The 22,417-nt window shown below is 30.6% G+C and overlaps 1 protein-coding gene across 5 annotated transcripts in view; it reads left to right on the forward strand.

The window, feature by feature from the left end:
* LOC127706337 (mediator of RNA polymerase II transcription subunit 25-like) overlaps positions 1-22,417 on the forward strand; it is a 45,179-nt gene that overhangs the window by 9,785 nt on the left and 12,977 nt on the right. For 2 of the 5 annotated variants that reach the window (XM_052210873.1, XM_052210874.1), the window contains exons 4-16: positions 2,395-2,499; positions 3,867-3,987; positions 4,219-4,284; positions 5,360-5,450; positions 6,200-6,253; positions 6,880-7,041; positions 10,776-11,092; positions 15,326-15,409; positions 16,561-16,707; positions 19,053-19,077; positions 19,496-19,714; positions 19,997-20,102; positions 21,657-21,828. In XM_052210873.1, coding sequence (XP_052066833.1) covers positions 2,395-2,499; positions 3,867-3,987; positions 4,219-4,284; positions 5,360-5,450; positions 6,200-6,253; positions 6,880-7,041; positions 10,776-11,092; positions 15,326-15,409; positions 16,561-16,707; positions 19,053-19,077; positions 19,496-19,714; positions 19,997-20,102; positions 21,657-21,828 — 1,669 coding nt within the window. The remainder of the gene's footprint in view (positions 1-2,394; positions 2,500-3,866; positions 3,988-4,218; positions 4,285-5,359; positions 5,451-6,199; positions 6,254-6,879; positions 7,042-10,775; positions 11,093-15,325; positions 15,410-16,560; positions 16,708-19,052; positions 19,078-19,495; positions 19,715-19,996; positions 20,103-21,656; positions 21,829-22,417) is intronic. The other 3 variants (XM_052210876.1, XM_052210875.1, XM_052210877.1) reach the window with 3 other exon arrangements.

Here is a 22,417-nt window from a genome sequence, read left to right on the forward strand (position 1 = left end):
AATTGGTAATAACAAAAAAAAAAATTTTTCTCACATCTATTTGGAAACATAATACAATCATGACAATGTAATAGGTTGGTCAATTCCAAACAATACTGTAAATTCAGAAATTATTGTGTGCATTAATTATTGCGATTTTGTCATTTTAGATTAAAATGCGATTTTAATTTTTGCGATATTGAGAAAAATCCTGTTTAAATCATATAAAAAATTTCAAAATGCGAATTTAAATTATTGCGATTATAACCCTGTCACATTTTTCGCAATAATAAAAACATCGCAATAATTTCTGAATTTACAGTATTATTATCCAGGGGTGGTTAAATTTTGATTGACGCCACTTGTAATTGTACAATTGTTTAATATGACTATTGTCTTTAACCAGATTTTCGAAAGAAAAATCAGTTATTGATTTGAGGATGTACAGCGGGCGGGTGGGCAAGCGGGCGGCTGCCCAACAGTGTCTGTTCATCAACATGAAAACGCTTTGACGAATTTTTTTCAAATTAAGATGCGTTATTTCCTGTGACTAAATGAAGGTCAAGATCAATTTTCACGATTTTAGCTTCTCTCATTGTTGAGTTATAGCCCTTTCCCAAGAATTCAATTTTTGATGAAATTCTTATTAATTACTCCATTCTGTTCGAAGGGAAATTACTCATTTTTTAAAAGATTTTTAAAAGACATTGTATGAATGATAAATGACATTTTGGATTTTTTTTTCTTTTCTTTGGTAAATTGTTTGAAGAATTTTGTGGTAGGTTTGTTTGTTATTCTGTATAAACTAATTTTCTGAATGCTATATATATAATTTTTTTTTTTGATGAAGTGAACTCCTTTATATTGATAATAATCTATTTTCATTAAAGGGTATATTTGGTTACATTACATTGTGTAGATAAAGTTGATGACATTGATAGATAAGTTGCAGATCTATATTAGTTTGTGACAAATGAAAGAAAAAATATTTGGAACTATTAATTATATTTGATTATAATTTGAAAATAGATATACATTGTGTAACATAATATCTAATTTAAGAAAATAGTGGTTAAATCATATCTAATTTTAGAGAACTATGTGTTCATAATTATACCCCCGCTTTAAAAAAGGGGGGGTGGGGTTATACTGTTTTACCTCTGTCAGTCCGTCCCATGAATATTTTTCGTCGCATCTTTCTCAGGAACTACATTACAAGGATTTCTGAAATTTGGTTTTAGGGTTTATATGAGTCAGCTATACCGTGTGATGTGTTTTCAGATTCATCACTCAACAACTTCCTGTTTACCGAACACTTGTATCATTTTACACATGATAGCCAAGTTGAAAGTTTTCGTCACATTTTTCTCAGGAACTACATTACAAGGATTTCTGAAATTTGGTTTTAGGGTTTATATAAGTCAGCTATACCATGTGATGCGTTTTCAGATTCATCACTCAACAACTTCCCGTTTACCAAACACTTACATATTTTTACACTATTAAAATTATCCACTTGCGGCAGGGGTATCATCAGTGAGCAGTAGCTCACAGTTTCACTCGTTTATTCAGTTTGAGTTATTTCCCTTTGAACAGAAAATTATATGGATAAAATTAAACTGTGTTTCATTTCAACATAAATTAAACAATATAGGGTTCTTTCAAATGCTGAATCTAAACCTGTATTTAAATATATGATTTTTGGGCCCAGTTTTCAAGTTGCTTCAAATCAGGGTCCAAAATTAAACTTTGTTTGATTCAACAAAGATTGAATTTATGGGGTTCTTAGAAATGCTGAATCTAACAATGTACCGGTATTTAGAGAATTTGGATTGTGGGCTCCTTTATCAAATTTGTCCACATTGAGGTCCAAAAATTGAATTCTTGGGGTTCTTTGATATGCTGATTCTAACAATGTACTTAGATTTTGGGTATTGGACCATAATAGGTAAATGTCCAATTTCAAATTTTTTAGTTCTTTGACCACATTCATTTTGTGTCACAAACCTATGCTGTGTCAAATATTCAATCACAATCCAAATTCAGAGCTGTTTTAAGCTTAAATGTAGTGTCCATTATTGCTCAACTGTTCAAGGTTCGACCTCTGCAGGAAATCTGGTTTGCTGTCACTCTGACAGCCTCTTGTTTTTTTATTGTTTCAGTTTAGTAAATTATAATTCAATGTTAGATAAACTTGTTTAAATCCACATCTTTTTGAAATCTGGTGGATTTTAAGTTGTCTCATTGGCAATCATGTCATAACAAAATATTTTTTTCACTTATCTGTTGAAAATGTTAAAGGGTGGTCAATTACAAACAATATTACTATCCAGAGACAAAATGTGACATTTTGATTGACACCAATTAGTAATTGTACTAATGTTTAATTTGACTATTGTCATTTTTTTATTGTAGATTTATTGGTGGAGGAGGAGAAACATGTAGTCACATAGCTGAAGGACTTAGTACAGCTCTTCATGTTTTTGATGACTTAGCAAAACTTAGAAAACAGTCTGTTGGGTAAATTCATTGCTTCTCTTTCATGAAAATGAAATGATACACAATAGAATATATGAATTTATGATATTTTATTACCACATATACAAATAGCCTACAAGTTGACTCCTCTGGTATAAAGTGTACTGTATGTATACCAAAATAAACTGGCAAAAATAGAATCTCAAATAAGCTTTTAGTAAAGGAATATTAAAAAACCAAAGACTAATATTGATAACAATTCTGACTGAAGCTGGATCATTGGAAAGTAATGGCGAAATAGACCCATAGACCAATATACCAATATTGATTGAATTTGGATCATTGGAAAATATAGGTGAAATAGACCTTTAGACCAGTAAGCCAATATTGATTGAATCTAGATCATTGTTGAATAATGGTGAAATAGACCAATAGGGTTACCATAATTGATAGAATCTGGATCGTTGTAAAATGTTGGTGAAAAAAAGCCTTATTGCTAAATCTGGGTCATCATGATCATTTTGTGAAATATTGATGAAATACATGTATACCCTTAAACCAATATTGTGGATTTATTTATTTTCATGGGTACCAATTTTCATGGATTAAAGAAACATTGTATTTATGTGGATATTTACTTCATGGTTTTGCCAAAGTCAACAAACAAGCCTATAGGAAACTAGTACATTGTTGAACATTAAAATTCATGGTTAACCTCTACCCAAAAAATCAACGAAAATTGGTATTTCACGAATAATAATGAATCCACAGTATACTATTATTTACTGAATCTGGATGATTGTGAAATGTCAGTGAATTAGACCCTTAAACCAATATACCAATATTGACTGAATCTGTGTTATTGAACAAATTATAGATAGACTTTTATTACTGTTAAACATCTGTAAACTACTGATGCTTCTAATGTATAGAGACCTGGTACACACACACTTAGATTACTGATTCATATTTAGTCTGGCAGATACACTGAAAATTATCCAATAAGATGCAACAAACATTTATATGTCTATGTTGTGAGAATGCTTTACTTTATGGTTAAGTGTTATTGTGGTAGTTTGTTCACCTCAAGTGTTGAAGATTGTTGGGTCTCCCTCCAGCAGCAGAAAACCAAAGACTTTATGATAGAGGCACTGTTCCTCTGCCAGGTACGTCAGCTCAGAGTCAGAATAATGAGGCTCTGTAGGGTCATATTTCTCCCTGTAAAATGTTACTTAGTACCCTACCATGTAAAAATTCCAGCCTCAGCATATGCAAGGTAACTTTATATCACATTAATATGTCATCATCCTGAATGTGTATGTAATATTTGCCACTGGAATTAAACAGCAATCAGTCAATAACATTTTACTCAATAACCTGTTAATAATACTTTCCTCTTTATATTACAGAAACCAAGTGTCCAAACATTGCATCTTGGTATGTAATTCCCCACCTTATCAGATGCCTAGTCAAGAAAGTCCAAGATACTTAGGATTCACATGTGATCAGCTGGCAGGCATGATGGCTCAGGTAACCAGCTTTAAAATCAGTTCATTAGAATCAGTTCAGAGAACTAGTACAAGATTACATCTATGTGTTACATGAATGAGTATGCTTTATAAATAGAATAAAGCTAAAAATTTGGAAAGTTGATAAAGTTAACATTACAGGATGAAAATCAGAGGCCTTAATAAAAAATTTATGCTATATTAACATATGTTTGTTGATGATGACTTTATAAAGATATGTTTTGTATTTCAGAGGAGAATCAATCTGAGTATTATTTCCCCAAGGAAGATAGCAGCATTACAGAAGATGTACGAAGAGGTAAAATATAGTTCTATAAATTAGATATAAGAAGATGTGGTATGAGTGCCAATGAGACAACTCTCCATCCAAGTCACAATTTGTAAAAGTATGAATTATATATAAAACCATTTTGAACCAGGTTTACGGAAAAATATGGTCATTAATTTTAGGTAGTTCAGCATACATGCAGCAGATTCTTGAAAGCTATGTGACCAGTTCTTTTAAAATCTTAATTTGTTGATTCTCATGGCAAATGGAGTTCAAACTGAATGTTTACAATTTTGACTCTCGACATTCACAAGTTATGGTCATTGATTGATTAAAAAATGGTGCTTTATGTTGTTTGTGAGGAGATGTAGTATGATTGCCAATGAGACAACATTCCACCAAGATCCAAAAGACCTGTTTGCGAGGATTATAACTCACAGTACAGCCTTGATACAATCAAATGACAAAATAGTGATATTACAGATACAGAATGTGGCTGGATAAATATAAAATTAGAAGATGTGGTATGATTGTCAATGAGACAACTCTCCTCCAGAGACCAAATGAAATATAAGTTTACAACTATAATTAGTCACTGTACAGCCTTCAACAATGAGAAAACCCCATACCAAATACTGTAAATTCAGAAATTATTGCGTGCATTTATTATTGCGATTTTATCATTTTAAACTAAAATGCGATTTTAATTTTTGCGATATTGAGAAAAATCCTGTTTAATTCATATAAAAAATTTCAAAATGCGAGTTTAAATTATTGCGATTATAACCCTGTCGCATTTTTCGCAATAATAAAAACATCGCAATAATTTCTGAATTTACAGTAGTCAGCTTTAAAGCATGTTGGTGAGACCTCAACTCTGCCCTAACCTGGGACAGTGGTGTAACTGTACAACATTAGAACAACTGTAAAAATCAGTTGTAAATAGCTTAACTCGTCAGATCTGCATGAAGCACAAATAACACCAAATATAAAGACTTAAAAGTAATAATCTTGTTTGATTATTGTTTCTCTTATGATGTTAATTTTGCTTCACGAAAAATGATTAGTTATTAGGAATTTTAATAAATGTTTTATGATTTTAAAGTCAAGCAATCAAGAAATGCCAATGATGTCCAGTAATAATTTCACTGTTGATCCACGACATCATATATTATTACATGGCTATCAGCTGGAAGGTAATTATGTTACTTTTATTAATTCTATAGATTTATTTTGCAATAAGTTGTGTATACTCTGGATTCATTATTATTTGTTGAATATCAATTTTCATGGAATTCATTGTTACAGGTGAACCACGAAATTAAAAGTTCAATGAATAACACATTTCCTATAGTCTTATATGTATATGCAAACTTTGGCAAAACCTAGAAATCAAATATCCTCGAAAAATGCAATTTTTTCTCAATCCACGAAAATTAGTACCCACGAAAATAAATGAATCCACAGTAGATTGTGATCATTTGTTAGAGAAAAGAAGAATTTTGGGTGAATGGGCAGGAAAAAACATTTCCAAAGATATACTATGAATAAACCATTGTTTTAAAGGAAAGACTTTTACTGCTGTTCATCATTTTGAAAGTATACATTGTCAAGTTTTAGAACTCATACATCACAGCAAAACCAAAATGATAGTAATATGTAGAAAGTGCTAAATAATGAAACTAATATTGGTACACAACTGCATGTCAAAAACACTTTATTTGACTCTCCTGTTATAAAGATTTATTAGGGAAATTTAGAATACAGTATAATAAACAAAAATAAATCATGAAACAAAATAATGATCATAATGATGATGAATAAATGAAATAAGTGTAGAAATACATGTAGCCCTGTATTTATATCAATATATGTTAAAACAGATGGCAGTGAATTCAAGAAAGTTTCTCATTTTGTATTAAATGCATTGTGTTGATATTTTCAGAGAGATCTTTGAGTCCGTCAGTAGATTCTACCAAAGATATTAAATTAGACCAAAGTATGTATATTAGTATTATTAGACATTGAAAATGGTTACCATTAAAAAAAACAGTAGATTTAACATTGTTATTTTAGTCTTTATACATTTATATGTACTCAATACCATATTTAACTGTAAGTAAAGTATATATTATATATGAGCAACTTGGTTAAGATTTTTCCAGACCTAATGATAAAAGAGAGGCTAAAGATACCAAAGGGACATTCAAACTCATAAGTCAAAATAAACTGACAACGCCATGGCTAAAAAAGAAAAAGACAAACAGACAAACAATAGTACAGAAAACACAACATAGAAAATTAAAGACTGAGCAACACGAACCCCACCAAAAACTGGTGATAAGATATGTATTTGCTTAAATACTACATGTTAGTTCCATAAGTCATAGATGAGGAGAGTACACTGTATGCATTACACTGATAAATATACCGAACAAGTCAAAAGAAATTTTGAATGCAAGAAATTACTTTTTGAATAGTATTTAAATGAACCTCTAGTTACCAGGACACAAAATAAACATTAAACAAGCAAATACAAAAATGTATTTTATAAAATTTGGAGAATAGTTATCTTATAATGGATTGTTGATGACTGAATTAATATTATTTGCTTTATATTTTTAGGATCTGATGTTTGTCCATCCCCACCTTTTTCCATTCCAAATGCTCCACTCAGTCGTGCCTATTCACCTTCAAGTACAGTTGTGTTTAGTCCAGCAGATGGAAATCAGTCTCAGCCACAGGATCAAAATCTCTTCAAAGTTCCCTCTACAGCACCCTCATCAAGTAAGTGTGTCATGTGTCAGGATTCAAAATCTCTTCAAAGTTCCCTCTACAGCACCCTCATCAAGTAAGTGTGTCATGTGTCAGGATTCAAAATCTCTTCAAAGTTCCCTATATAGAACTCTCATCAAGTAAGTGTGTCATGTGTCAGGATTTAAAATCTCTCCAAAGTTCCCTCTACAGCACTCTCAAGTAAGTGTGTCATTTTTCAGGATTTAAAATCTCTTCAAAGTTCCCTCTACAGCACCCTCATAGAGTAAGTGTGTCGTGTGTCAGGATTTAAAATTTCTTCAAAATTCCCTCTACAGCACCCTCATCAAGTAAGTGTCATGTGTTAGGATTCAAAATCTCTTTAAAGTTCCCTCTACAGCACCCTCATCAAGTAAGTGGACCATGTGTCCTGGTTCAAAATCTCTCCAATGTTCCCTGTACAGAACCCTTATTAAGTATATGTGCCATGTGTCAAGATTCAAAATCCTTAAAGTTCCCTATGTGATGTGTCCTGGTTCAATCCTTAGTTAGGTCAAGCCACATACTTTAAAATTGCTGGGTCATAATAATGTGTCTGTTCTGTTTAGAATGGCATGTCCTAATGCAAATTGTTGCCTTGATATCTAGAATGTTGAAAATCCTTCTAAATAGGTAGGTTTAGTACAAACAGGGTTCCATATAGTTTTAAAACATATAATATATAACAAGGATAACAGGTATCACCAAAAATATCAGTCCGTACAACATACAGTACGGGTAGAGACTTATTACTATAAATAACGGACTGGGACATGTCGGAAATGAATAATCCGACATTTTTATGGTAGGTAGTATGGTCATTAATCAACAGATCCAGGTGTGAACCGTAATATAATTGTCCTTTCATCTCAATCCGTGCTACAAGATTATTACGCTTCACTGATTTCAGAATCAGGTTACCTGTGATTTAAACCTCTCAGTCACTTTATTGATTAGTTCTACATCGTATTTGACATAAAATATTTTTACAGGTGAAGTACTGGAAACAACTTTGTTTTAATAAAAATAGCCTATTTTTTTAATTATGGCTTTTTGTATTTCAAATGCTGTTTATATTCCTCAAAATATTATTTTCTATGTTCCCTGTTTTTTTTTTGTTATGTATGTTTTTCGTATTTGTTGGCATACAGTTTTTAAAATATTTTCTCTTTAATTTCTGGAAGGTTATTTTTGTTTTACTGATTTATTTTCCACGTAAACCCATTGATTAGCAGAATGATGTGCAAAGTGCTGCTGCATACGTTTTAGTTTGACAACACTACATTTGTATTTAATATTCAGTCTGCGTTGGGTCAGTTCTGAAATAAAAATAATTACAGTGAGCAATAATTGTATACTAGTAGTTAGGTGATTCTTTATAATTGTGAATTTACTTTTTACTGTAAACAAATATTGTCCGAAAGTTGGTGATATATAACTAAAGTAGTACGCAAATAATAACACTAGAAGAAGATAACGATATTTCTCGGGGATTAGGTTTATTTTGATATTTCTGTGTTTGTTAAATATGCATGAAATAATTGCCACTGACACGAATGGACATTAAAACTAGAAGCATTCAATCGTTTGATGACCAGTTAATTAAATATTTACTATGATTTGTAGTCTTAAAGAAATGCAATTTCTCCTATTTAAATAATTTTATGGTGCTGCATTGACTCTTAATTGCATAATATTAATTTACGCACAATGCATGTTAACTTGCATGTTGTATTTTTGACACCAATCTAAAAAAAATATTTGCCGTGAAAAGACAATTCCATGATACACTTATCAGTGATCAACAGCATGTGGTTGAACTTTGTACTTGACTTCACTCACAATACAATGTTGAATGCTAAAAATAGCTGGGATTAATTTTGTCAAATGCACGTGATTTTCATATGGCGGGAAATATCGTTACAGTTAACACAGGTGACCTTACTGACCGACCGTGGGAAAATCCATTCATGATTTAATTTGATACGTAATGATTGGCAGTATTGTGCGTTAGTTTTGAGGCTCATGATCGAGATCCATTAATAATTGATTTACCAGAATAGAAAATTTAATCCTTGTAATTATAAACAAAACAAGCTTTAGTCTTCTTTTACTATTTTATTTATTATATTTATTAGTCAACACCCAGATTCCTATTTAAATAATTCTCGGACACCTCCTTTAAAGTTCGGGAATTATACAATTTAAACTGCCGGCATCGATTTACAAAATCTTTCTGACTGCACGAGCTTTAGAGAATGGCTAGAAATACGACGCAAAAGTAAAGACGGCTGATCGTGAATAGTGTTAAACTTTGATCTTCATGTATTGATTGACACAATTCGTAAAATATGTTTATAAAAAACACGATTTTCATTAAAATTTCAAACATGGAAATAGAAAGGCAATATCTTTGTTATAATACAACAAGTGTCAACAAATCTGTTATTTCCATTATATGTAAATTTATTAACAAACAAAATTTAAAATAATGCTGGATCATAGAATATTGACGTGCATATGAAAAGTTTTTTTTATATAAAAACTAGGAATCGAAAGATGATCACTGCGTTATAAATATTGTAAAAAAACAATTGTTTCAAAGAGATTAACGGGAAATATATGTCAAAATAGAAAGCACGGATGATCTGGCTGATTAAATTGTTTTACTTGTGAGAAATGATTGACTGGTATGAATAGACGTAGAGGCTCCGACGGGGAACGTGGTATCGTAAGGAAAAGAACAGTTTATTCACAATGCCTATATCCAATTTGTTTATATACTTTATAAATATGATATGTTGGCCTTATACTTAAAATTGTGTTTCTATTAATAACTTTAAGGGAACAGGACGTTAAAAGGGGGAAATATTGTAACCATCAACGAAAACTCGTATAATTTACGGGATTGATGTCTCAACATTTTGATTAAAACTTCGATTGAAAACAGTCCTGGTTGTTATAATTTTGAATAAAATGAAATATTTACGGTTTACAAATACAAATACAAATAGTTTATTGGCACAAACACAATTATTATAATTGGCAACACATTTTTACAGTACGTACATTGTTAAAAATCGTCTTTCTTTCATTTTCAAGTTAAAAAAAAGTTGATCCCATATTCATGATATTACATTTTTATTTTTATTGTAATTTTTTCTTTGAATACAAAACAATATTTTACATTTATTATCTATCCTCCATAAATACTAAAATATCTTTACAGGTAAAATTTAATTCTAATCAACCTGGTACAGATTGATTTACGACCTTCCACTCGGATATTGTACAGGTTAATATCACAGCAGGTGTTAATTACACTGAGACAACTGTCCCGCCAGTCTGACATCTAGACGGATTAAGACATCCATAATAATAAGTCTCTACCCGTACTGTACCACGTCAACTGAAACTCATCTACAAAAAAAAAAAACAGATGTTTAAACAAAGAGGCACAACAATGAATAACACATGATCCAGGTAGCCTGACATGGTACATTTTCCCTCATGAATGTGTATATTGAATCTGTCCTGGATGTTATACATCCATCAATCAATCTTCAGTCTTTTAGAAAATGTTTTTATTTTCTGTTGATTAACAAAAAATTATTTAATTTTGAATATGAACAATAGAAATTCTTTGACTTCATCATCCAACACAGCTTCTGATCATGCAGTCGTATAATAAAAGGTTCTATCATAATTTATAGATATGTACTTTATAGATCCTAACATGCAGTCTAATCTCCAAAGCATGCAGTCATCACCATACTCCGCCAATTCACCAATCAACCAACCTCCAACATCACAATTCCAACAACAACAACAACAGATTTCAAACTTTGGACAACAGCCAAATCAGACAACTCAGCTTACAATTCAAGGTCAACAAATAGGACAACATCCATCACAACAACAACAACAACAACAGCAGAGCCAACAAGCACAACAGCCCCAAATGTATGGTCAGGGTCAGAATCAACAACAACAACAACAACAGTTTCCAAATCAGTTTGGTGGTTTGGACAACATGGGACAACAGGTATGGGCATGTTAATTTGATATTGATTTCTTGATTTACAAAGCAGAAATTACATAGATAAATAAATATTTTTGTTTCACCTCAATGAGGTCTGGGAGGCCAGACTTAGGCATGCTGTTTCCGGTATCAGTGGCATCAACATTTAATTTCAACATTTGCATACAGGCGAGGCATATCTAGGTATCAACAGTTTATTTATATTTTGTATGTGTTTTTAACTGACCATGCATGTTTTTGTTTTGTAAAACAAGAAATCTTCAGAAGTTTTATTCTTTGTGAACCTTCATATTTTTAGTTACATAAACCCATCAATTTTTTATGTAATTCATTTAGGCAAAACATCATCTTTTATCTTCTGAGGCTTTTTTAACGCATGAAAAAATAAAAACAAGAAAATGAAGAGTCTAAAAACCTGAATTGCAATATTTTGAAATTAAAAAGGAGATTAATTTTAGTTTTCAGGATGTGAAAAATTTTACAAACAAAAAAATTATGTAAAATGTTTAGACTGTAAAGATTTTATAACTTTATTAATATATAATAACTGATGCCAATGCCTGAGAAGTTAGAACCATTGTTTGCATATTTTTTCATTCATTTTTTTTCATTTATTGTGTGTACAAAAAGTGGTTCTGTTTCACTGTTCTCAATTTAGAAGGTTACAAAGTGAAACAATAACCTTTTGTCATTTTTAGTGAAATTGAATTGAATACTTATTTTTGTGGTAAAATTTTCAAATTTGATATCAGTTATCATCATACTTTGTATGAAGTATTTTAAGTACATATAGCTCTACTAATGCCATCATTAGTGTGATAATACAAAGAAAAAGAGGATATTGAAATAGAAACATGTTATATTTATCAACTTTTTGCCATTAATTTACAAAGAACTGAAATTTAAATATATTTATGGACGGATTAAAAAAAGTCAATATGCCTTAATTGTGGAATTATTTTTAGAATTTAGGTAAATTTGTTACAGAAGAAAAGGATTTTGAAATTTTGACATGAATATGAATTTTACGTTTTTTTTTTGACAAAAAGTTGGTACCACCTGTAGAGAAGTTTTCATTTTTTAATACACTTTGTTTTACAATATTGGGGATTTATTTAATTTCACGAATATTAGTTATATGGGTTTTAGATTAACATTTTTTGGTTAATCAGATTAGTGTTCTTCCCAGTTTTGTTTTCTTATAGCACCATGGGATTTCAAATTATGCAAATAGCACTGTTTTTCTAAAAGTATAGCACCACATTTATACTATAATCAATTCAGATAGCACAATGGCAAAATATATTGCAACATGTTACCATGGTGCTATAACACATGTACAAGGTCCTGTGGGGATTTTTTTTTTATGGTTGCATCTTTGACACACAAAATTAAATCCTAGATCATGGAGTAAGCATTAAAGATATCTCCATGACAAGGTATGACTCCTCCCTTTTATTATTTATACGAAAAGGTTTATATTTGACATAGAACAACTTACATTACTAAATTGAGAATCATGAGAATAGGCAGTGCAATTTCAATATGAATTCTCAAAGTACTATGTTTATTTGAAAGAGAAAGGAGTAGGCCCAGTAAGACCCCTTTTTGGCCCCAAAATATAGCAGTTTTACAAAATTGTTAAAATGTAAATTTTTAGCTATTTATTGGAAAGAAGAATACTTCTGTTACATAAATATGGATTGTTTTTGACAATACAATGCACATGTATCGGGTAATAGCATCATTAAGTCATGCTAAATCACTGAAATCTTCGAAATTTCAGCATTTTGGTTAATTTTATGACGGTTTCCGTCTGAAATGAAAGTGGCCGCATTTGTGTTCATTCTTAATATTTAAATGTAAGTTGTATTTGATGATAATACATAACATATATAAAGGTTGAGAATGAACACGGATGCGGCCACTTTCATTTTTGACAAAAACCATCTGAAAAGTGACATATTATGGCATATTTGATAGATTTTTCATATTTGAGCTTGAATTTGAGCGTCTTTAATGACTAAATCAGTTCAAATCTTTCACTTAAACTAATTGAATCGACTGAAGTAGACACTTAAGTGTTTAAAAAGTGTCCAAAATGTTTCATCAAATGAACCTGAATTTTGAGGCCAAAATCGGCCCTTACCGGACCTACTCCTTTATTATAAAACCATAAAATTTTGCACCATAAAAATTAAGGAACCCATAGTTTTTGCATCCATTCACTAAATTTAAATCCACAAATTAATTAAGTCCTCAAATCACTTAGTATATGTTGTGAATGTGTATATGATGAAAAAGAATTATTACTGGGTAGTATATCTTACCGGACCTACTCCTTTATTATAAAACCATAAAATTTTGCACCATAAAAATTAAGGAACCCATAGTTTTTGCATCCATTCACTAAATTTAAATCCACAAATTAATTAAGTCCTCAAATCACTTAGTATATGTTGTGAATGTGTATATGATGAAAAAGAATTATTACTGGGTAGTATATCTTACCGACCTACTCCTTTATTATAAAACCATAAAATTTTGCACCATAAAAATTAAGGAACCCATAGTTTTTGCATCCATTCACTAAATTTAAATCCACAAATTAATTAAGTCCTCAAATCACTTAGTATATGTTGTGAATGTGTATATGATGAAAAAGAATTATTACTGGGTAGTATATCTTACCGGACCTACTCCTTTATTATAAAACCATAAAATTTTGCACCATAAAAATTAAGGAACCCATAGTTTTTGCATCCATTCACTAAATTTAAATCCACAAATCAATTAAGTCCTCAAATCACTTAGTATATGTTGTGAATGTGTATATGATGAAAAAGAATTATTACTGGGTAGTATATCTTACCGGACCTACTCCTTTATTATAAAACCATAAAATTTTGCACCATAAAAATTAAGGAACCCATAGTTTTTGCATCCATTCACTAAATTTAAATCCACAAATTAATTAAGTCCTCAAATCACTTAGTATATGTTGTGAATGTGTATATGATGAAAAAGAATTATTACTGGGTAGTATATCTTACCGGACCTACTCCTTTATTATAAAACCATAAAATTTTGCACCATAAAAATTAAGGAACCCATAGTTTTTGCATCCATTCACTAAATTTAAATCCACAAATTAATTAAGTCCTCAAATCACTTAGTATATGTTGTGAATGTGTATATGATGAAAAAGAATTATTACTGGGTAGTATATCTTACCGGACCTACTCCTTTATTATAAAACCATAAAATTTTGCACCATAAAAATTAAGGAACCCATAGTTTTTGCATCCATTCACTAAATTTAAATCCACAAATTAATTAAGTCCTCAAATCACTTAGTATATGTTGTGAATGTGTATATGATGAAAAAGAATTATTACTGGGTAGTATATCTTACCGGACCTACTCCTTTATTATAAAACCATAAAATTTTGCACCATAAAAATTAAGGAACCCATAGTTTTTGCATCCATTCACTAAATTTAAATCCACAAATTAATTAAGTCCTCAAATCACTTAGTATATGTTGTGAATGTGTATATGATGAAAAAGAATTATTACTGGGTAGTATATCTGAGTCATTATTTTTTACCTGATCATCATTAGAATTAGATTTATATGTATATATTTGAGTATAGTTCATCTTCTTTAGATATTTCTTCTGTGCTATAATTTAAATCTATGGTATCACATGAATATATATGTCTCCTTACAAATAAAATGAGATGTTTGGTAAGTGTCATTAAAACAGTAACCAAACAAAATTATTAAACAAAAATCTTCTGCCTTTTATATAAGTTTCATAAAAATAAAGCACAGAGTCATGTAGTGTGGTGTTTTGTGAAAACGAGGACATAACATTTTCATTACAAAATATTTTAGTAATATCTGAATTGTGTGTTAAAAATAGTTACTCCAATCAATTAAATTCAAAGCAGAATATTACACAGATCAGATTATATGAAATTGAAGTATACTCAAATAATTTCCTTATTTTCATTTACTATTAAGTGATAGTTTATGTAGGTAATTTCCTCTCTGTGCCATTTAAAAACTGTGATGTAAAGATAGACATTTAGTATCATAAAAAAACAATATTATAAAGCAAGGAGAGGGAAGTACACAGTGAATTTACCAGTGCATGGTGGTGGTTGATCTTAGTCAATCAGATGTTTTAATTCATTGATTATCATCCTCTTTATATAAAACATTTAACAGAACCAGTTCCATTCCATGTCTGCATCTGTTACCATGCCAACCAGTATGCATGTGTCTCATCCTGGTATGGCACAGCGTTCCCAGGTATATTTAAATTGACAGATTTGGAGTTAGATTAGTAACTGATTTTAATGCATGTTGTAGATTTTGTTAGCTTACACTAAGTTTGAATTCATGTCACCAAATGCAGACTTTTATTGGGAATTCTCTTTATATATTATATGCAGTCTATTCTTTTTGTGACAAGCACAGATATTGGAATTTTAACTATTGTTCACTGTTTGTCCGACAAAAAGTGAACAATTAATATTGCAATGAGCAGTTTTATAATGAATAAGTAATTTCCAATCCAATTTAAGCTAAAATTTTCACTTGAAAAATTAAAAGACATTTGATTAGATTTGATCAAATTGTATTTGTCATAACAAGGGTTGACTGTATACAATATGTTATCTCTCTTAACAATCCACTGATCTGTGTATGAAAGGCTGTTTCCATTAAATTGGTTCTTCGAAGGTAAAAAATTCATACACAAGAAGAAAAATATCCATTGTATTATTTTCACAAAAACCCATTTGCAGCAGATATTGAAACATTGTCACTAAGCTTGTGAACTAATGCTTGTACTGGTCCAAGGGTTCCATTTTAATTTATTTTGTAATAATGCTTTTATGTGCTTTTGAATTAATCAGCAAATATGAAGTGATATGGCAAAAGAAATAGAAACTATTTTTCTTAAATTTTTCATTTCATGGTGATCTGATAAAATAGAACTTGGTTGCCCATGGCAATAATTCATGATTCTGGAAATACAGAAATGCTATATTAGAAATTTTAAAAGTTTGCAGGACATTATTATAAGTTTTCAATTGGACATATCAGTAATTTCCTCAAGGCCAGGGAAGCTTTTTGTCTGATTTCTTTTATTGACTAAATGTTTTCTGGAGTAACATATTTTTCAGGATTCCTTGATTTTGGTCTTGCTTTTCATGTCTTCCAACAGCTACAATTTTTTGTACCAATGTTAAATCATCTTTTTACATTGTTTTACAAAGTTTAAAATTATTTTTGCTTTTAACAAATCTTATATCAATATTGCTGTGGCCTTAATAGAATTATATCTGTCTATATCAACCAGGGTAACAGAAGCTTTGTGTGCACTAGCTGTGATCAGTCCATGATTTATCAACTATTATTGATATTTACTATGAGATAACATTGTTTTTATTTCAAAGCCTGGTGTAGGTGATAGTCCATTTGGTTTTACACAGAACAAAATGAACATGGGACAACCAACGTCCACCGTGGGGTTTGGTAGCCCAACCATGGCTGATATCATGACAACGCCTTCATCTAATATGGCAGGCAACAGTTTGGTTTCTGTTAGTAGTTTATTATTATATTTGTGGTAATGTCTTGGAAATCGTTAAAAAAAAAGATGAATATGGTTGACTATCTTGCAATTAAGCAAATTCTAAATAATTGTTTTTCCATTATTTTTTTTTCGGCGAAGTGATTTTACTTAGCAAATATTACTTTTCAGTAAACATCCATTTTCAGCTTTTTACATGTTTTGTATGCGTTTGTACTTTTCTGTACTGACAAAAGTTGATTTTCAGTTGAAATGATTACTGTTTGGTATAATTGCTTGTAGAAACCAAATGTTGTTGCCCTCCCTAAAAAAATATTATGTTGATGTAACAATTACTATGACTAACAATTAAATAAACAATCAAAATGAAAGTAAATACTATTCAGTTTTTACATTCTCTTGTTTTAATATGCTTAAATTTATTTGCTTCTTCTCATATTTAGGAATGACAATTTTATAACATGATTAATCATAGAATCTTTATCAGAAAAACTCACCAAAGATACCAGGCTAATGATTTTTGTACGTCAGACACAAGTTTTGTCTACAAACGCTCAAATGAAAAAAGTTAAAATGCCACATAAAGTACATAGTTGAAAAGCATTGAAAACCAAAATTTTTAAAAGGATGATTGAAGTTAAAAGATTTTGAATGTTACAGAGAAAATTTCATAACCCTTTTGATTTATGTTATGCAAATGATTTGTATTAAAGTTTTTTGACTTATTGCTAAAAAAATTGTTACATGCTAAAATCAAATTATTCAGGTGAAATAGCTTGATTACCTGACTTTTATTTTCAATTTACTGTGACTTGACTGTAAGTGTTGCTCTACTACTACACAGTTCATTCTAAATTTGCAGTTTGTTTTATCAAAACAAACTGTTCAACTGGTCAGAAACTTTAACCAACTGCTGTAGAAAAGTGCAAGGTGATAAAATAAAGCATACTGACAATCCTATAAGACTTAAATTCTGATTAATTGCTATTATGAAAATCTGGCTCAAAATGTCTATACATACATGACATATTGTTATTGTAAAGAGTCATTCAAAAGACGGGAGGTATTAATTTTTGAATTGCTGTAAAAGGTCCAATCTAAGCTTTCATACTATATTCTTTTGAGATATCTTTAATATTCATAAGAATCAGACATCCGTTTGAATAAAAAGTTGTTAATAAGTTTCCATGGGAGATAATCTGAAATCATTGATCTTATGAAGTATATATTGATTTTATCTCCCTTTCAAACTTCAAGAGAGCATATTTAAGCTTAAAGTATATTTCAGATACAAGCTTTTTAGATATTCATTTAAAGATGCTTTGTAGCATGCATAGAATATGTAAATGGAAAAAGAGGCTGATGTGCATTTTGTATATTCAGTAAAAAATATACAAAAAAGTATAGATCAGTTCTTAGTTGATAAAAGAAGTGTTTGTTAATGCAACTGTAATTTTTAAAATATTTTTGCAATGATAAATTCTAATTATATTTTTATGTAGATAACTCTATAATCCTACTCATATGCACATTCATTTTAATAGCTTATATAATAATAGCAGTAGCATTCACAGGCTTAAATATTTTGCAGTGTAGTAATAGGAATATATTTGCAGTTGTGATTTTAATGAAAGAAAAACAATTTGAAACAGCTTTGTATTTATCATTAGGGGCCATTCCTTAAACAAGTAACTTTCAAAATTACATGTTATGTTGATAATAAGGCTTTTTTAAATATTACTCATACAAGTTACTTTTGTAAATATCATTTACATAGGTGTCCATACATAAATATTTTAAGAGCTAAAACAAATATGCTCAGACATCTTGTTATTTTTCTCATGAAGCAACAAATATTAACAACACTGAAAAGTCCCAATAGCAGGGATATGTGAAGCACATGTTCCAGATAGTTTTCAACTGACGTAATAAGAGTAAGAGTTATTTCCCTTTGCCACAGTTTTGGAGGTCAAGGTACATAAATTCCTTTATAAATCAATCAAATAAGACTAGTTATATTGATCACAAGATTTTAGAAAAAAATTGTTTTCTGAACAATCTTCATTCATCAAAGCCTTGTATAAAACATCTACAGTGATCTAGTAAGGTTCTCTGATCTGGAAATCAACCAGTTTGTGTCCAAGGGAAATAGCTCAAACCCCAAAAATAATTTTATATTGAAACTGTAACAAAAACCACAATCATACACCTGTAAAGGTTTAGCCCATAAAATATTTTCACATAAAATGAGGAAGTGTTATATAACCCACCTGATGTATAGAATATTTGTAAATGTAACAAATAGCCTTGAAAATATTGTTCTTTAATACAAAGAGTAATGTTTATATATTTCAGGGTGATTTTAACAGAGCCAATCAAGGTAATTGAAAAAAAAATTTTGCAATAATTATATATTTCAAATGCACTTGATAGGGAGCAGTTGTTGCAATCAGATACATTGTGAAAGGGTTTGAATCAAGATAGTATCATATACATTTGAACTTTTGCAAAATAAGTATCTCAAACTGCTTAAATAAAATATGTCTTACTAAGTTACAAATGGTAATTTGAACTCAACCATATTCTTATGGTTCAGTGATTCATACTACTTTATTGGAAGAGGTCAGTTCATTTTCTTGGTAACTGATAAAATATTTGAAAATTTGACATTGATCTCAAAGACTCAACATACCATTTTAAATCATGATAATTATGACGAGAGGCACATCTGCATTTCCACAGGTTTTTTACAACTTTTGATGAATTTTTTAATCCTAGATTTATTCCTATTTTTTCAGCTATCAGAATGCCAGCAATAAATCCTGCCGTCACCATGCAACAGAACATGGGATCATCACAAGGCATCATGTCAACATCCATTCAATCATCACAGCATGGTAACCAGCAGTCTGGTTCCCAACAACCAATCCAGCCTGGATTAGACCCTGGTAACCTTCCCATTATACCAAATCCTCCAATACAAGGACAGAACAAAGACAGGAAAATCATATGGTCAGGTAAATAGGACAAATTAATACATATATTTGCAGTAATGAGTATTCCACGATTTTAGAGTACTTGTGAACTCTGGTTAGAATTACTGCAGAAATGGTTCCCACAACACGAAAAGAAACTTAAGGAGGACAAACTTTTATACAAGCCTGTAGAAAATTTTTTTTTTTCGTTGAACATTTAAATTTGTGGTTCATGCATGAAATCCATGAAATTTGTTTCCCACGAATAAAAATGAATCCACAGTAATATGCATTTATCTAGTCAAGATTTTTTTTTAACCTTAGGCATGCTTGAATATCAGGAGAAGATTAAATCCAATGGTCCAACTCAGCCTAAAATGGCTCGTCAGCTACAGTGTCAACTCTCAATAGGGGCTGCAGACCCAGAAATGTAAGTATTTTGTCCAACACAGCCTAAAATGGCTCATCAGCTACAGTGTCAACTCTCAATAGGGGCTGCAGACCCAGAAATGTAAGTATTTTGTCCAACAAAGCCTAAAATGGCTCGTCAGCTACAGTTTCAACACTCAATAGATCCACAGACCGAAAGATGCAAGTATTTGGTCCACCATAGCCTTAATATATCATCAGCTGCAGATCTTAAATCTGACTGTCCTTATAAATGGCCACAGGTAATATGAGACAGTTATTATCTTCAGAAACTCCCAATGATCTAAGCTTAAAAATAACCCCCCCCCCCCCCCCCCCAAAAAAAAAAAAGATAAAAAAATCATATAAAATTAGTTATTAGGTTCTTAGATAATTAGCTAATTATGTAAAAATGGCAGGGACTGATTGATATTTATTTTATGTATTTGACATCAGTTTTATTGACATCAGTTTTAAAAACTATCTCATCTAAATTTTATTTTAGTGTGTTTAACTTTAACTTTCATCACATGCATGTGCCAAACAAACTTAAATATGTTGGCAACATATCCCAATTTACAATACTTTAATCTGCCCTTCCATTTAGCATCGGCCTTTTCCATCTATGGTTAATTTATTGCACACAGATTGTCAGGTAAAGCTTTTCTTTAATATTTTCATTATAAAGAATTGTACCAAATTGAGTCAAAACTAAGCATACATGTATTTATTACTACTAATCATAAAGTGGGATTCACAACTGATTTTTATGCCCCTGCCGAAGCAGAGGGGGCATTAAGTTTTACCCTTGTCCCTCTATCCGTACGTACGTACGTTCGTCTGTACGTCCCAAAATTGGTTTCCGTTCTCTAACTTAAGTTTGCCTCAACCAAATGTTATGAAACTTAAACACAATACTTATTACCACAATACACAGATCGAGTTTGAATTTTGGTGGCGTCACTTTTACTGTTCTAGAGTTATGCCCTTTACAAATGGAAAAATTGCTAAATTTTTCATTTTTTTTCTAAAAACATCAATGATGTCATTGTTCAAGTAATTTCTAAAATTGGAGTTATCTTCCTTTGTCCATGATTATAGTTGAATCAACTACAATCAATGCTTTATACAATGCAATGTTTAATTTTGCCTTCCACTGATATAACACAGATCAAGTTGAATTTGGGTAGTGTCACTTTAACCATTATTGAGTTATGCCCCTTTATAAATCGAAAAATTGCAAAATTTTTAGTTTCCATTATGTTACTTAAGTTTGCCCCAACCAAACATGAAACCTATACACAATACTTATTACCACAAAACTAAGATCAAGTACAAATTTGGGTAGCGTCACTTTTATTGTTCTTGAGTTATGTCCCTTTATAATGTTGTATGCAAGCGGGGGCATCATCTGTGTCCATGGGGACACATTCTCCATTTATTTCTTTGATTTTCTAACTTTCAAACTAAAAGAGAGATGTCATAAATATTTAAAGAAATTGTATAACATCCATCTTATGGATGAAGTTTTTTCATGACTAATTGTGTATTCACAGTTTTACTGGTTGTATTTCAGCATTACAACAAACTGGCCAAAGGAACTGATTATGCAGTTGATACCACAGTCATTACTTAGCTCTCCACAGTTACAGCCATTGTTTAAAAGTTCTCGCCAAGTGGCGTTTCACTTCGGTAACCACAATGTAGACTCATTAAGGAATCTCCACAGAACAATGGGTTCTGGTTTTGTAAGTAACAAACAACTTAATTGTATGAATATGGAGAAATAATATCATGCATAATTCTAAAAATATATAATAGCTACAATTTTATTTTTATTATTATCAGTTTTGTTGACATTAAAACAACATTGAAGGTTGCAAAAAAGTGAGATAGTGAACTAGATGTTCTGTTCAAAACACATAAACTTATAAAACATAAGGAAATATATTTCATGGTTAATAAAGTTGATTTTATTTAATAATATTTAGTAAACTGAATCTACTATACACCACCTATTTCATTTAAGAAGTGAAGAAATTTAAGGAAAATACATAATGACCTTCCTTGTTTTTTATGACACTACGGTGCATGATCATATCAGGTTTCAAATATAATGATACAGGTTTGTTGTACGGTGTGTTAATATAAGGCTGGTTACTTTATGTGTTAGTGTGTATTATCAGGATGGTTGTATAACTTCAATATGTTTAAATTCAAAGCTGGGTGTTTTATTTCATTGTATGTAACATTTGGGATCGATAGAAATAATATGTCAACTCTCAGACTGGATGTGTAATTTCAGTTATACGTAACTTCAGGTCGGTTGTATATTAT

The sequence above is a fragment of the Mytilus californianus genome, unplaced genomic scaffold (genome assembly GCF_021869535.1).
Source record: "Mytilus californianus isolate M0D057914Y unplaced genomic scaffold, xbMytCali1.0.p SCAF_6, whole genome shotgun sequence".
Lineage (NCBI taxonomy): Eukaryota > Metazoa > Mollusca > Bivalvia > Mytilida > Mytilidae > Mytilus > Mytilus californianus.